The 17,944-nt window shown below is 35.4% G+C and overlaps 2 protein-coding genes across 2 annotated transcripts; both read right to left on the reverse strand.

Annotated features, from left to right (window-relative positions):
* Nucleotides 1–2,885: 2,885 nt before the first annotated feature.
* Nucleotides 2,886–5,848, reverse strand: EAF02_001369 (uncharacterized protein; the record flags this gene model as incomplete). The annotated part of the gene is made up of 3 exons (XM_038897417.1): nucleotides 2,886–5,384; nucleotides 5,454–5,549; nucleotides 5,618–5,848. The coding sequence occupies 3 exons, from the start codon at nucleotides 5,846–5,848 to the stop codon at nucleotides 2,886–2,888; spliced, it is 2,826 nt and encodes a 941-aa protein (XP_038762392.1).
* A 10,988-nt stretch (nucleotides 5,849–16,836) lies between these two features.
* On the reverse strand, nucleotides 16,837–17,598 carry EAF02_001370 (uncharacterized protein; the record flags this gene model as incomplete). The annotated part of the gene is made up of 1 exon (XM_038897418.1): nucleotides 16,837–17,598. One exon carries the CDS (start codon nucleotides 17,596–17,598, stop codon nucleotides 16,837–16,839), a length of 762 nt encoding a protein of 253 aa, XP_038762393.1.
* Between the last annotated feature and the right edge of the window lie 346 nt (nucleotides 17,599–17,944).

The following is a 17,944-nucleotide window of genomic DNA, read 5'->3' on the forward strand; positions in this document are numbered from 1 at the left end:
CATCAAGAATATATTCGAATCGATTTTTTATTTAACGAAATCCTTAATGATATTAAAACAGTAAGGGTAGGTATTCAGACTAATACATTCGAATAATCTTAAAAAATAATAAAAATAAAATAAAAATAGTAGAAAAAATAGTAGAAAAAACAGATAAAAAATAAAGATTTATTAAAGATATATTAAAGATTTAATAAATAATCTTTAACAAAGCTTTAAAAAGCTATATTACGGAATTATTTACGTAAATATATAAAGATCTTAAAAGTATTTATTATTTTAAAAATTATTTGTTAAATAAATTATGAGAAATTATTTAATAGCTATCCCCTAGAGTACGAGTATTCGACGCCCTCGCTTAACGAGAATCTATTAATCAATCAGAATATCAGAATCTTAACAATTCTTATTATTTATCACGGAGGTAATAGCTATGTCTAATGGTCACTTTGATCAGGAGATAGGTATATAGAGTGATAATAAACTAGATTGACTTGAGGTGTGATCATAAGGATCATACCTGCTTTATATACCCTGATCAGGCGATGGAGTCGCCTAATTAGGTATATAGGGTACACAAATGAACTGAGTGAAATAGTTTTAGTAATCATGGGAATGAGTACTCCGGAGGAGTACTAGGATTAATACCGTAGGGTTACACTATACGGTGAATTCCGTGACATTATTTCAATACATTTTTCTATAATAATTATTGAATGCGTATTATTTGATATAAATAAGTAAATAATACATTCTTTAAAGTTTATATAATCTATTATTAATACTTTTAATTTTTAATAAATAATGAATTATTTTTTATTCGATATACATTTTTAACCATTTTTAATTATAAATTGTATAGAATCATTTACAAATCCTTTTATAAAAAAAGATAAAGTATAATAATATTTTTAAAATCATTTAATTATTATTTTACATTTCAAAAATTATAGAAATATAGTCGATATATTTATTATCACTTTTCTAACAAATTTCAATCTCTAAGTATAAGATTAAAAATCTTTAAATATAACATTGAAATCTTTATATATAATACTATTTATAAAATGTCACGAGAGAATATGCCTATATAAACCCAATTAGCTTAATGCTCTTGGTGATATCACTTTTAGCGTGATAGTTATGAGCCCGGTATGCGTTTTATAACACAGTGGCATAATTCTTCACTTTACCGTACTCTCTTATAATAGTTTTCTATAGGCCCACTTATAAGAGAGTATTTCAACAAAACCACATTAGTCATCTAATCTTAGCCTATTAAAGCTAATATGAGGACTCTACTCTGTTGCCCCACTATTTTCCACTCAACCTATTAGATATATCCAAAAAGAACCTAATACTAATTATATCCAATCAAAAGAGAACCTAGATTTGGCATCATATGGAAATAGAAGGAGATCTGCGTATAACTCAATAAGACTAGTACAGAGATTACTGCCTACAACCAGCTAGTCAGCAATCTCGGGGGTGTGTCACGAGAGAATATGCCTATATAAACCCAATTAGCTTAATGCTCTTAGTGATATCACTTTTAGCGTGATATAAAACTATTAATATTCTGATTAGTATACAAACTATATTAAACGTCATTTGCTCGTATTCTAGAGGATAAGCATTATTAGTAAATTTATTTATTTATCAAATAAATTCCTAGTAATTTATTTCACAATCTCGAGCGTTCGGTAAACCTATTACTTAAGCTTATTCACTAAATAATTTGAATCTTATAACGTAGTTTATCAGCATGTGGGCCATATCATCATATGGGCCACCCCTTTTTGCATACAAAATTCGTCTGTGCGTAACCGTACACTTTCTTTATTTATAAATATAATCTCTCAAAAATTTAATATATGATATTTGATTATAAAAGTATTAAGATTTCTAATTAGTTTTCGAAAATTCAAATTAATATAAGAGTTATTATTAAAATAGTTTTTTTGTAACGAAAATCGTGACAATTCTGACTTTTTCCAAAATCTAATAAAAATATTCATTAAAAAGATTTATTTATAGAAAGCTAATTTCTTATTATTATTTAATGATCTTTTTTTCCCTCAAAATAATGATTAGTTATTTTATAAAGAATATGAAAAAAAGCCCTAATTTTGGTGTATTTTCAAATGGCCCACATGATGATATGGCCCACATGCTGATAAACCACGTTAATTGAAATAGATCGAAATAGATCGATCCGAACGTACCCTGAGTACACCAAGTACCCTCTCTCGAGCGAAGCATTAAAACCATATGATTCATCAATCATTCAAATCAACACCTTTCACATAATTTCTATAGACACCTAAAATAAAAGTAAAGCAGAGTAGAGTGTATTTCTTCATAATATAGATAGATATACGAGTATGTAGGTAGTTAATTGATAATATGTATTCCTTATTGGCCCTACACACTCCATATCCATTGCCACCCTCCACACCTATCCATCAACTCTTAAGAACACCAAGGTATCAATCAAATCCAACCATGCGCACTAAACTACCCATCCATCCATTCAATTTATGACCCACCCTCCCCTTGTTCCCAAAGCACTTATGGGGATAAATAAATAAATACAAGACGAGATGCGCCAAAAAAAAGAAGAGAAATTCAAATATCCTCATTTGACATCCTGTGAAGGATCAATCCGATAAAAAACAATCGTGATGAAAGGATTCAATAAACCTTCAACTCCATCTGATGATTATAAAAATATAAATGAAATCAACGCGCACTTCGCTATGTATCTCCAAGCTATACAACATATCTTATAGTCGTATCGTAAATGACGTATAATGCATCAATTGTTCGAAACGCAACTTCTTGAAGAATCCAGTCTCCATGTTCGCTTCGTATGTTGAAATAAATTACCTACCCCATCGACTACCTCTTCGACTACATGAGCCAGAATCTCCTCCTCTATTTGCTTCGTAGCCTCTGGCCTCATCAATACTTCTTCGATCTCTTCCAATCTCACTCATGTCAAAGAGTAATGGCTCATCATCTGGTTCATATTGCCCCCTACTAAAACTATATCTGCCACCACTAGCTCGTTCACTACCACTTCCACTTCCTCTATCTACGAGGAGGCTAGAGAAGGAACCGGTTTGTGGTGGAGTGACTCCACGGCCACCAGTTTTACCAATGCGTGGTCGATATGGTGAGTTTGCAGAACCTGGACCACTGAATCGAGAAACTTGAGGAACATCTGGATCATGAGCTTCCAAAGATGATGAAGTTTGACGAGACATGGCAGTGGTACCCTCGGAGATTCGAGGAGCAGGTTGAAGTTGAGATGAAGATTGTCCAGTTGGTGATTCTACCTCCTCAGAAGCTTGTCCAATGTTCAAAAGGGCACTCAAACTTGGTGGCTCCCGATCATCGGCTCCTAAGCTTATACTTCTGTGCACCCCAAATGGGAGATCACCCAATTCATCATCAATTGCCAACGATCGATGTTGCTGAGCAACAGAACTTGATCTTCGAGCGTGAGGGTAGTACGGTCTAGGTGAGGTAGGAATATCGATAGCATTTGTTCCAGCATCATTTGGATGATCACTATCTTCCACATCATCTAATCTCGCTTCTGAAGTCCTACTTCGTCGACTTGGTCTTCGTGGTTGATCGTACTCAGCTATTGAATTTGCACTTAATCGTGAAGGAATGGCGGGAGTGTGAGGAGTGTGTGGTGAGATGGGTTTACCAGGGGATGATCCTGCTGAAATTGAAGTAGCAGCAACCATGGGAGGTACACTGGATAATTGTCGACTCGAAGAACTTGATGATCTTTGTAGCATTGTTGATGAAGCCATGGAATCTGTCAAAGCATTATGTGAATCGCGCATTGATTGAAATCTGGATAATTGTGCAGTGGCTCTTTTTTTTGATGCTTCCCCAGAAGGTTCGAAACTCTGTAAGGTTTTCTTACTTTCCAAAAGTTTCAAAAAATCCGATATATTGTCATCATCAGTTTGTAAGGATCCCGAACTACCACCGGTTCCAGCTTCTGCAAGAATACCAGAACCTGGTTGCACGGAAGATGAGAGACTTTGTTTACCACTGCTTCCTTGATCATCTTCTCCTGTTTTACTAGCTGCTCCATAAGATGATCTGCCACGACGATGACTAAAACTACTGCTGTAGCGAATTGGAGCAGGTTTTGGCGAGCTTGAGACAGATGTGGGAACAACATTGTCTGCGGCCATTGGGCCCCCTCTCAACGTAGCCGGCATTCCAGCTATGAGAGATGAACGATTTCTTGCTTGTGCAAGTGCACTAATTCCAGATGGCCTTGGCAAGGACCCTGGAGATGCAGGCAAGGTTTCACCAGCATAAGTGGCACGGCTAGGAGAGGAAGAGAGTGAGCCAGCTTTGAATGGCTGAAACGATAATGATGGTCTCCTCGCCATCGCGATACCTTCCAATGACTTTATCGAGCCTTTCGATCCCAGTAAGGGTCGTGATTGTGGTAAAGATCCCATAGGCGGGGAGCTCGTATCTGATCCTATGGGTCTCTGAGCTCTCAAGGCGGATATTGGGCTCGAGCCTCGTGGAGGAGCGTTTCCGTGGAATGTTGATAAACTTCCATATGTTTGAATTGGGCCAGAATCATCTGTAAGTTGTTTGTGTGCTGGGAGTGAGCCAATCTCAGGCTGCTTTGTTGACCTTCGACGACTCAAATCACCTCTTGCTGCCAATGAAGGAGTGAAAAAATGTTCGTCGGCACCCATGAATCGAGAGCTGAGAAGAGATTCAGAATCATCAACACGAAAGTTACAATCATTTCGATATGTTACTTCGGCGAAAATTGGACCGGCAGGAGTTTCAGTGGTTCCAAGGTTATGCGTCGAGGTAACTGGACCACTGTGGTCGAAGATGGGTTGCTTAAGGCCATCGATTCGACGTGGTTGAGTATTACCGGTTGTGATACGACAATTAACACTCAATGAATTTGTTGGCGCTCCACTCTTTCCTATGTTCTTTTTGAATTTCTGGGCCGGCAATAATTTGGATGCTGAATACAATGCGCGAAAGAAAACAACACACTGTTTGTAGAGAAGGGGTAATGTAGGAGCAAAATTATTGGGCTGCTCTCCGGGAATATCTCCGAGCTCAATTCTCCAACGTTCTAGTATGACTTCGCTACGTTCATCATCGGAACTACTCGAATCACTTAGAGCATCCAAAGCATCCCATCGCTTTCCCAAATCATCTACGATAACCAATCTCTGACTTTTCGTCAAGTGGGAAGTATCGATGTATGTTTCTATGATAAGTGGTGGTGGTCGATTCTGGAAGCCACCGCACGTTCGCCATGTGTTGAGCTCATCTCGATATGCATCGGTATCATCGGTTTCGATTTGAAACTATTGGAGGGAGAATCGTTAGTTTATGACAACAGCAAGGGCAACGCATGATAGGGAAAAAGTACACACCCATTTGCTAACTTTCACGGTTCCATCTCTGTTGAGGACTACCGGGAGTCCTACTCTCGATCCTAGTAAGATGATTGCAGCTTTCGTGTGGAAATTCTAGAGAAGTCAGGTTAGCTCCGTTTCGAATGGAGGACGAGCATGTATGATGATTGAGCATCACTGACTGATATGATTTGATCCATTCTCTTGACCGCTTCTCGACTTGGGCCAGTAGCAACCATGGATCCACCATCTCCACCTGCATCGTCTGCTTCTTGATAGTGTGGCATATCTGATAGTGTTCTCGAATGGGCAGATCGACCTTCTTCTCTAGGGTTGTTTGTTCGAGTTGGATTTGTTTGTGGTGACGAGGCTGGGGAGGCCGTCCTAGGTGAGGGACGAGGATGTTGATGCATTATATGATAATTGCTGACGTAGATGTTGAATCGTAGCACGCTGTCGGTTCAGCAGCAAATGCAAGATGCGCTGGTATTTGCAGAAAGATAATGCTCCTACTCAAGTCTCACACATCAACAATCGTGATTCTAGATGGTAAATAAAGCGGTTCCAAGATACCACATAACTTGGGCATCCATCGTAGTATGATTCTAGTAAATTTTTCGAGGGTTCTAGAGTTTTGAAATCTCGAGATGTAGTAAAGGACCAAGATTATGGAGGTCCGTATTGGATATTCTCCCAGGCAGTGAAGTGGGAAAGAAGGTGGTTGTTGGGTTTTGGGGGAGGGGGTTATTGAAGTGGGTACTGAAATTCAAGCAACAGACATGATTGCGAATAAGGCTTTCAGTAAGGCGTAAGATAGAATGATGAATCGAGAGAATCGGAATGGATAAGATTGGTGAATATTGACAGGACTTTTGCCGTATTGATTGATGAAAAGATGGCGCTCCAGTCAGTTGCAGTTGGGATGGAAAATAAATTGAGGAAATTGAGAAGGGAGTAAAAAGTCAAGGTGCCGGTCGAAGTTGTGGTGGTGGTACAAGGAGGTTGAAGCTCAGATGGCGATTAAGGATTAAGAGAGAGTAAGAGAGAGATGGAGATGGAGATGGAGACCTGGTGGACTGGTGGACTGGGGCTGGGAGCAAGAGAGTCATGCAGGTTTATGAGGGTGGGTACGATGACTGAACTGTAATTGATTGACTTTGTAGTGACCTAGTACTGACCCTGTACATACAGGACTAGCACTTTTGATGAGAGAATTGCGCCTTGTGATTGAAGATTGAAGGGATGGAGGAGATCAAACGAAGGCGGGAGGTGTGTATGATAAGAAGAGTAGCTTGGGATGGAATTGATAAAGTTTATTGAGATTTGATTTCAAAGTTTGAAGATTGAAGAGGTGAGGTAAAAACATTGTCTTGGTCAAGGATCAAAAGAAAAGATGAAGATATATTTATTACCAGTTAATTCGGTCGGTATTTACTTTATATGGATGATATGGGTGGTATGAATATGAGTAGTATGAGTAGTATGAGTAGTATGAATGGTATGAATGATGAAACAATGAAATCTGCCTAGTCACTACCTAGTAAGCAAAGATCTCGAGCTTGGAAGTGAAGGCTGCTCTTTTAGAATACTATGTAGAGGTCTGTGTTGAGTGAAGTTCCTTTCGGTGCTCTTGAACTTGTGCTTGTGCTTGCGCATATGTAAGGCAGGTAGGTAGATATGTATGTATGTATGTGTATATGTGTATATGTAAGTACACATAAGGGAAGCACTCTATCCATTTATGATTTCCATCGATGCCTTTATATTCAAAGGAATACTATCTACTATCATACACACATCCATCTCTATCATACACACATCCATCTCTATCATACACACATTCATCTCTCTATCCTCTACTCTATATACACCCAGTAGATATATCGACAAGGTAGATAATCACTAGGTAACATATTGACAGGAACAATTAAGCAATTGGCTGGATGCACTTACCAAAACCCCAAGATCCAATGAAAACATACGGATGAAGGAATCTCCCGTGCGACGTAGTCATTTAAAGCTGCATTCAAACTCAAAGTGCTTTCATTCATTCATTCATTCATTGACTCTTCATCCTTTCTCCGATAACGATAACGATGAATCAGCTAACCGATAAGAACACAATCACAACACCAATAAGAATAAGGACTTGCACAACCATTTCCATTTCCACAATCACAGCCTTCTGGGACTTGAACTAATCCATTCGATCATTATTGACTACTAGGTACCCATCTATCTAGTATTCCAATCACAACTCAAATTACATCTAGGTACATCTTATAAGCCGATATAAATACTAGGTATCAACACACACACACACACACATCTTCCCAACGTCTACCTACATAAATATCTGCAATCATTGCATATCCCTCCATGTATCTCCCAGGATCGCTGATTCAACCCACGGTACCAAAAACGAGTAAAAAGGGGAACCTTCCTCCAAAGTAGGATCCCTCATCCATCCATTGACATTTTCCTGACCGAGTCACCGGCTATCGAATTGATTCCATCCGATTGAATGATAAACAGATTGATAAACAGATCAAAATGCATCGAAGAATATGGGGGTCAGTAACCTCGGGTCAGTTGATCCAAACATTCTTTCGAAATCCAAGAAGCTCATCCATCATCGAGTCCAATCATAGATGCGAGGGATATCCTACTTCTATCTCTCCATCTCCAAACTGCAGTGTGCCGTTGAGATACTAGGTAACGAGGTAGGTATGTAAGTATCTATCTACTCATCTCTCGTGTACAAGTATGACTCAACTATTTGATATGAATGTGAATGTGAATGTGAATTAGGTAAGCTTGATGCATTAATCGAGGAAAAACAAAATGAGTCAAACTTTATATACCGGGGTATGGATGTGCCAGGAGGAGGCAGGTAAATACTGAGTAACCTTATAACACGATACACCCGCCGCCACAATATAATAGAATAACACAGCCACCGATTTGATTGGCAGTCCACGGTATGAGTAAATCGATGAATACCTACCTAGATAACTTGAGTATACAGGTAGGTATTGAATATCAAACTTCTCCAGTGAGCCTCAAAATAATAATCAATCATCTACTTCCTCTCACCCTCTTACATAAATTCTTCCACTTTACCTTCTCCTACGATCTTCATATACGACGAGAAATACAGAGAATAAAAAATATGAAAAATATGAAAAGAATCAATAGTATCTATCTATCTATTTATTATCAACCATTATATAATAAATATCATAAGTATCTATCTACTCAGCTATACTATAACTTTTAATATCTAGATATATAAAAGATTAAAATATTAAATCGAATGCTCTATTTTCTAACTATTCTCTTTTTGAATCATTTTTTTATATCAAAAATCACATTTTAAACTCTCTTATTTAGAAATAAAATTTATTAAAATTTACACTATATATAATTCGAATCATTTTTAATCTATTCCAAAACTTTAAGATATTGAGAATTCTTCTAAATCGATTTCTAAATCTTTAAAATATCTATTACGATCGAGCTGCGTAAGAACTAATAAAGATATATAAATAGGTCCTATAGATCTACTTCAGACTGATACTAGTCTATATAATTATAAATTGTAGAATTTTTATAGTTTAGAGAATTAATACAAAGTCTTTATACTATATTATATCTAATTGATTTATTACTAGTATCTATTCTTAATAATATCGATTTTTGGATTTATATAAAAATTATATACAAATTTAAAATTTTTATAAAATGTCTAACCATTTCTTAATAAAAATTATTAAAAATAAATTAAAATTTTATTATATATTTATAGTATACTTATTTTAAAAAAAATTCAAATAAAAATAGAAAGCTTTTTATAAATAGATATTTAGAGAGATATTTGTCACGGCGCCAACTACATGATCTGTAGTTGCCTTCGTGCCTCAGGCACAGCATACTAGCGCGCCCTACTTCCTATAAGTAGGGCTTCATTCTTCCATAGCTCTTCTATCCTTATAATACAATATAAGTCTTTATCTATATTTTAATAGTTTATATTATTTTCAAATAAGTTATCACAGTTTTATTTCTTATTTTATTTCCAAAGCCTTATCAATATCTTGTTTCGATCATGCCGATCACATTTATCATTGATCCATTATACACCCTATCGCCAATGTTTTGAACTTCAAAAAGTGTTGAAGATGGGTAAACAAATATCTACACTAGAAGTGCCTGCATCTAGCTTATCTTCGCAGTTCCTTTTCTTGAACTACATTCTCAATTTTATCAAAGCCGATATCTCTTCCTTTATAGATTTATTCAATAATCCAAACGCTACACACTTCACTACTACTCAAGTTATATTTGAATCGATCGAATCAATCACAGGCTTATTACAAGCCCAAGCTACTATTGTTCAAACCCAAACCATTAATGCTTAATCAAAGATTATCGAATTGAAAGACACAATTGAAATATTGAAGATTACTGTTCGCAATAATTCGCAAGCTTCACTTTATCACAAGTATTTCGCTATCCCCGAAAAGTTCAATAGTAATAAGCAAGATATTACAAAACGCCAAGATCAGTACACAACTTTTTATAACACAGTTAATTACTGCTTGATTACAGATTACAAAAATAAATCAGAATTTCAGAAAATCATATTTCTTACTAACCTACTTTCTGGCCCTACTTATACAAACAATCAGATACACTTTGATACAATTACAGACAATACGTATGATTCCAACCTTTGGCCCTCTGAATGGTATATTGTAGTAGATATCTGGTGTGAATTAAATAAACAATATTAGATTCTAGATTTCTCATGTAAAGCTTTTATAAATTATAATAAATGTAAAATAAAAAAAACCCTATTTAATAACTTTATTACCAAATTCAAACAGCTCACTATCAAATACAAGAAGACTGCTGAATAACAAGTCACTGATCTTAAACTCAAAGTCTTATAAGAATTAATCGATACTTCAATTAACTATCCTAATAAACCTTCTGCCGCCAACATCAATGTGTGGGTAATCTAATGGCAAAACATCTACGATGATTTAGAAAAGAAGATTTATCTTGATAATCAATACAAAAACCAAGGTATCAACTTCAGTAATCAGAAAAAACCCAATAAAAAGAAGCCTACTATCACTACTATAATATCTACGCCTGATCCCTCTAGAGATCTTATGCAATTGGATACTGCTCGCTAAGGCCAGCAACCCTTATTACATTACAATAGAGAATAATGTCTAGATCTTGACCTCTATTTTTATTATAAAAAGCCTGGTTATATCAAATTCAATTACAAAAAAAAGCAATACAACAATACAAAATATAATACCAACTCAGGAACTATACAATACCCCGATTGTTCTCCTACTACAAACCAACACACTCCGAATATTTATTGTTTTTCTGTTACCGATTATCATTACAATCCCAGACCCTATCGCAACGCTTATAGCCCTACTTACCAGAATACATTTCCGCCTACTAATCGTTTTCCAACTGCCGCAGCACCATTTCGATACACCTCTCCAATCCCCATTAGCAGTAGAGATCTGGGCGGATTCGTTGAAGGCTCTATACATTCGGATGATAGCGGAAATTCAATTCCTCAGTCAAGTATATTAAAAAACTAACCTCGATTCATAATCGCAAATCGAGATTCGTTATAAAAAGTTTGCCTTTATGGATTAAGAGATTGGTTATGTTTAGGGATCCTTTATATCTTAAAACAATGAATAGTAAATCTCTTAAAATCTCAATGAAAATTTTCCTTACGCCTAACATAATTATCCTATTTATTAGCTTAATAGATAATGAAGCTGTGGGATATAGGTTTATAGATAGAACCCTTATATTCAAACTTGGTATCCCTACACATCCCTTCCCTACTACCCACAACCTATTACTTGTAGATGGAAGGACTTTTGATATCCTATCTCAATATGTACTATTAAATCTATGGATTAACAATTATAAAGAAATTGGCTTATTCTATATTATCAATCTTTCCGACATAAACCCTATAATCCTCGGTTTTCTATGGCTTCAACGCCATAATCCTACCATTAATTAGGCAACAATAACTCTTAAATTTATGTCCATATATTGCTCCAGATATTACTGCCCAGTTAACTTTGCTACAACTATCGTCCCTGATTGTAACAATGTGCCGACCCCAGTAGATATAGTGCTCAATCCAATACTATATATACCTATTCAAAAATCTATTTTGAAGTTTATTTTGAAGAAATCTATCTCAACCTTATATCATACCTTTGCTGAAGAAGTCATCAACGAAAGTCTCCAGACTCTTTCTTCTTATCCCAAGACTAGTCGATACTTTTGAAATACGATCCTCCAACTCTAGTTGTGGAGAAGAATACTGATAGAAACCTCTACAATATAGATCCTGCTGATCCAATGCCACTTGATTCAAACCGTCGCTACATTTATTGAATTAACAGAAAAATAGAGATTTGCACCAAGATAATATCAAACCGGCCAATCCTGAAACCGGCCCTAACACGGATTATTGCAGGCTTTAGGATATACAAAAGACTACTATGAAATCAAAATGTTTTACCTCTATTGAACCCCCTATTGCTATAGAAGCCCTCTAAGGAACCGACTAACACCTTACGAAATATTCGATAGAAAATGAACAATATAAAGTTCCTTATAGTTAATAACTTTATTCAATTCTGTAAAGATCAAAAAGCTTATATTACAAAAGTAACCTGGGATAAATTAGATAGAGCTTGTGAGTTACATTGTATAATAACAAATGATCCTATTCAACTATATTGTAGTATTATGGAAAGTAATATTAAAAAGTTTATAGAAAAGACCGACCAATCTGTACTATTTATAATAGAAATTCAGAGTAAACTATCACCCTGACTTTACAATCTGTTCACTGGGTTTTTATTCTCTTTTACCAACAAGCTTTTGTTATAATGTTTTTGGAATTATAAAATCAAGATTATACCAGATAAAGAGTTCCCGTACAATAAAAATCACCTAATGTCCTTAGCCGAACTCTAAGTCGTTTGCAAATGGCTCGATAATAATCTAAATAAAGAATTCATCCGTAAATCCTACTCCCGATTGGCTGCCCCATTTCTTTTAACTGTAAAGCCTGGGGGGGGTATTCGAATTTACCAGGATTATTGTGGACTAAATAATATTACTATTAAGAATCGTTATCCATTACCATTAATCAAAAAAACCCTTGATGCTTTATACTATACTAAAGTTTATACCAAATTAAATATCATTACTGTGTTCAATAAACTATGGATTGCGAAAGGTTATAAATGAAAGACTACTTTTACAATTCATTTCAGTTTATTTAAATTCTTGGTAATACCTTTCAGCCTTTACAATGCTTTTGTCTCGTTTCAGAACTATATCAATCATATTCTTTTTAATCTCCTGAATAAGAATTGTACAACATACCTAAACAATATCTTAATCTATTTTGAGAATATTATAAATTATCAAAAACAAATTCGCAAAATCATACAGAAACTTATTGATACTAAATTACAAATTGATATTGATAAATACGAGTTCGAAATAAGAAAAACGAAGTACCTCGGCCTAATCATTACTCCTAATAATATCGAGATGGATCCTAACAAGGTTAAGATTATCCTCAAATAGAAATCATTAACTAAGCTAAAAGACTTCTAATACTTTTTAGGGTTTGTTAACTTTTATTAATACTTTATTCATAACTTTTCTAAAATTATAAAATCTTTAAATTGTTTGTTAAAAAAAGAGAATATATGAAATTGGACTACTAATCAAAAAAATGCCTTTAAAAACCTGAAGCATACCTTTACTTCCATTCTAATCCTTGTAATATTTGATTATCATTATTATATAATTATCGAAATAAATACTTCCAACTAAGTTATAAGCAAAATACTCTCTCAATATAATGATAAGGGCTAACTATACCCAATTGCATATTTTTTCTCAAAATATAACACTACCGAATATAATTATAAGATTTATAATAAGGAATTATTAGTTATTATCAAGTCCTTAGAAAAATGGAGACCCAAATTATATAGAATTCAAGAGTTATTCGAGATTATTACTGATTATAAAAATCTAGAGTACTTCACATTAATAAAAATATTAAATCAAAGATAAACTAAATAAACTGAATTCCTAACTGATTTCAATTTTCATATTATATACAGATTAGGTTTTAAAGTAGTTTGCCCCAATATACTGAATAGAAAAACAGAAGATCGCTCTATATACACCGACTCTAATAACAATCGAATCAAGAATCGCTTACAAATAATTCTTTTGAAAAGAGTATTCGATATTGTTATATTCAAGAACCTTATTTGACAAACAAATAACGATATCAATCTCATTATAATGCTTATGGGTATAATTATTCCCAATACTGAGAAGCTGATTGATGATTTTATTAATAAAGTATACAAATTATTCGAATTAGTTACTATCATACATAAAAACACTTCAGAACCCAATTGCTCGCTATTGGTTACTATCGATTCGAAAAAACCTTTGAATTATTCTTTAAGATTATAGATTAATTAATAATAAAATTTTCTATCGCGATCGCCTCTTTGTTCCCCCCTCCGCTAAGCTTCACATCCAGATCATATATCGAACGCACTCCACTAGTCCAGTAGGATATCTTAGTTGAGTTAAAACTATTGATTTTGTTTTCTGTATATACTGATAGCCCAATATATCAAGGGAAATCGAAACTTATATACAAGCCTATCAACTCTACTTCCAAATCAAAGCCTCCCGTCTTACTGCACTCGGATTTCTAGAACCCCTGCCAGTACTATTTCGCCTCTAATTCGATATTTCCATTGATTATATTACATTGCTATCAATCAGCAAACACTATAGCAAAAAGCATCAATATATCGTTATAGTTATCTGTTGCCTAACGAAAATGCATTATTTCATTCCGGTTATAGGATTGTTCGCAGAGGAGCTCGCTAATTGGTTTATTGAAAAAGTCTACTGCCTATACAGTGCATCTAATAATATAATATCCGATAAAGGTTTACAATTTATATTAGAATTCTAAAAGTACTTATCCGAGTATCTATCGATTACTTTGAAACAATCCTCCTTATTCCACCCCAAGTCCAATGAATAAACAAAGAGGATTAATACCATAATAAAATAATATCTTTAGGCTTTTATAAACTTCCACTAAGATAATTAATACGATTAGCTCCTATTCGCAGAGTTTGCACTTAATAATATTACTTCAGAGACTACCAGTATATCCCTATTCTTCATTAACTACGGTTTTTACCCACACCTCAGCATTAAGCCCTTTTCACCTATTCCTTTAAACCTATCATATCAATACAAATGCAAATTCCTAAAGACTAACGAGATTGTAAACCGATTTGATATTATTCTAACAAAATTGAAAGCTCTAGCTGCTCAATTCATTCAGAGATATAAAGATTACACTAATAAGACTTGTACTGATATCCCTTTATACAAAGAAGGTAATAAAGTATAGATTAATATTAAGAATATAAAAACCAATCGCCCAATAAAGAAAGGTAATAACAAATAGAATGGCCTCTATAAGATTCTAAAAGTTTATAAACAAGCCTGTCTACTCCAGCTCCCCACTAGTTTTAAGATCTTTCCAATATTCCACAACTTATTACTCCAATTACTCCACCGCTCACCTGAACTAGCCGATCAAGAAGCAATCAACAAAACCGAATCCTGCCGAAACCAAAGCTGTATCCTAGAAAGAGATAACGAAACAAACAAGGAAACCAAGCAATAGGAATTCGATAAACTATTTGACTACCATAACGAGAACGGATTTCACTATCAAGTCAAATAGAAACATCACCCAGTATTTTGGCAACCCGCCGAAGACCTTTGTGGTTAGAAAAACACAATCATCACTTTCCATTTAACAAATCCAAATAAACTAGAACCACTTGTTTAGGTAAACTTCAAAAGATCTACTACTCCTAATCCCCTGCTAATACTTACACTAAGTGCATTCCTGAATTGAAACCAAAACAAACCTAAAAAGCTCCGGCAATTGATTATTATTCTTAAGAAAGTTTATTTTAATTTAATAATAGAAATTAGAGTATTTTAGTATTATTTTGTTTTCTAAAAGATCAATTAATATTACAATTATGGACTGATTACCTTGAACAGGGAATACTATCACAGCGCCAATTACATGATCTATAGTTGCCTTTGTGCCTTAGGTATAGTATACTAGCACGCCCTACTTCCTATAAGTAGGGCTTCACTCTTCTATAGCTCTTCTACCCTTATGGTACAATATAAGTCTTTACCCGTACCTTGACAATATTCTTAAAATTATAGAGATTATTTATATTATTATTATAAATTCGTTAGATGTTTTTTTTTAAATCTTTATATTTATTTAAATTTAAAATTTTCAAAAGTCATATATATATAATTAATAATTGTTATTAAAAAGTTATTAAAGATTTTATAAAATTTTCAAATTTGTATGTGATTTCCATACAAATTAAAAAATCGATATTTTAAAACTCTAGATCTCAATACAGAAAAATCCTAAAAATCTAAAAATTTCAGAATAAGCTTAAATCGATCTAAATTATATGTATATAAATTTTTATCAAATTATATTATATATTGATAAAGATATTAATAGGCCTAAAAAGTGATTTTTGGTGTGAAAAGGTGGCCCAAAACCCTGGTGGCTGTCACGGGATCACTTCTGGGAGTATTCAGAAGCTTTACCGCTGAGCTAAACGCCCAAAAGACTAGGAGGTAGAACTGGAAGTTCTACCTTACTCTCACATATATAGCAGGACAGAACAGGACAGAAAGGGCTTAGTGTCACCCCGTGACACCACCCCCCTCCTTAAGGTATGGTCTCCATACCATCACCTACTAGGAGGTTTCAGGATTCTGGATTCTAATGCCTCAGGCATTCAGACAGGCAGACAGGATCTATATATGCTAGCCCCCAAACCAATGAAGGCTTGTAAGCTATAAGTGGGCCCCCCATACAGCTCCACTTATAATTAAGGGTAGTTTTATCTAATGTTATGGGATCATTTCTGGGAGTATTCAGAAGCTTTATCGCTGAGCTAAACGCTTAAAAGACTAGGAGGTAGAACTGGAAGTTCTATCTTACTCTTATATATATAGCAGGACAGGACAGGACAGAAAGGGCTTAGTGTCACCCCGTGACAGTGGCCCGAAAATAGGGTAACCGACTTATATTAGGAATATAAGGAAACGATAATTCGAACATCAAAAAATAGACCAGCTATATCCATCCACCGTCCTTCTCTCCATCCATCTCATCTCATCTCACCACTCACCACTCAATTCCCCCTCTTCAATTCCCCCTCTTCACTTTCCCCATCGCAATCTCCAACTTCTCCGCCTCTACATGCGCATACCGACAATTAATCAAATGCAATTCCCTCCACGCACCCTCTCCCATCGAAGCATCACAATACGGACACATCGCTTCCAGTATATCTTCATCTTCTGCACCGCCCGTAAATGATGGTGCGAGGACTTGTCCTTCGAGAGTTTGGAGGACGATGTCGTCGAGCCAGGTGTTGAGGATGGTGGAGCTGAGTAGATTGAGAGGGGGTGGGATGGAGTCGGAGGAATTGAATGTGGATGGGGATGGGGATGGGAGGTTAGAAAGGGGAGGGAGTGGGTGAGGGGAAGGGAGAAGTTGTAAGGGGGAAGGGGTGGCATCGAGAATTTGAAGATTCTGAATGGTTAACTTACTGGGAGGTGGAGGGATAACGGATGCTGGTACACCTAGTGAGGTTACTGCAGATGCAGCAGGTACGAAAGCGAAAATCCCCTGGAGATCCTCTACAATATCCGCGACGCGTGTAGGAATATCGAGACTGCGAGATTGCACGGTTGTACTTCTTGATCGTGCGGGACGAGTCTCGTTACTTCTGTGGTTGGAATCGGGGCTGGTTTTCGATTGGGATTGTGCTTGTGCTTTGGCTCGAGAATTGAGTTCGTTTGAGCATGAGGAGCAAATGCGTCCGAAAGGGTAGTTGCAGAAGGTATTGAGGCAAATGATTGGTTCCCCGAGACTGAGGCCGAGGTCGAAAGATGTGGTGGACATTTTGGTGGTGTGGGTGTGGATGTGGATGTAGGTAGAGTAGTGTGATGAATAGATAAGATCCTGAGTTCTTGATATTTAAATAACCGTAGATTAGGAAGTTGGTATATATACATATATATGCGTTGTTGTTCTTGGGCGTTGTTTGGTAGTGTTTTGGTTTCATTTTTGTTTTATTTTGTTGATTTGTGTTGTCTCTGTAGGTGGGTGGGTAGGAGGCGTTTTTAACAAAGAAAGGAAAAGAATTCTTTGTTTGGTGATGGGAATCTTGAAAGTTTCTTTGTGCGGTTTGGGTGAGGGGATAAAGGAGTGAGAAATTGAAGAGGATGATGGACAATGGGATAATGGA

The sequence above is a fragment of the Botrytis sinoallii genome, assembly GCF_014898435.1.
Source record: "Botrytis sinoallii strain Bc 23 chromosome Unknown BSIN_002, whole genome shotgun sequence".
Lineage (NCBI taxonomy): Eukaryota > Fungi > Ascomycota > Leotiomycetes > Helotiales > Sclerotiniaceae > Botrytis > Botrytis sinoallii.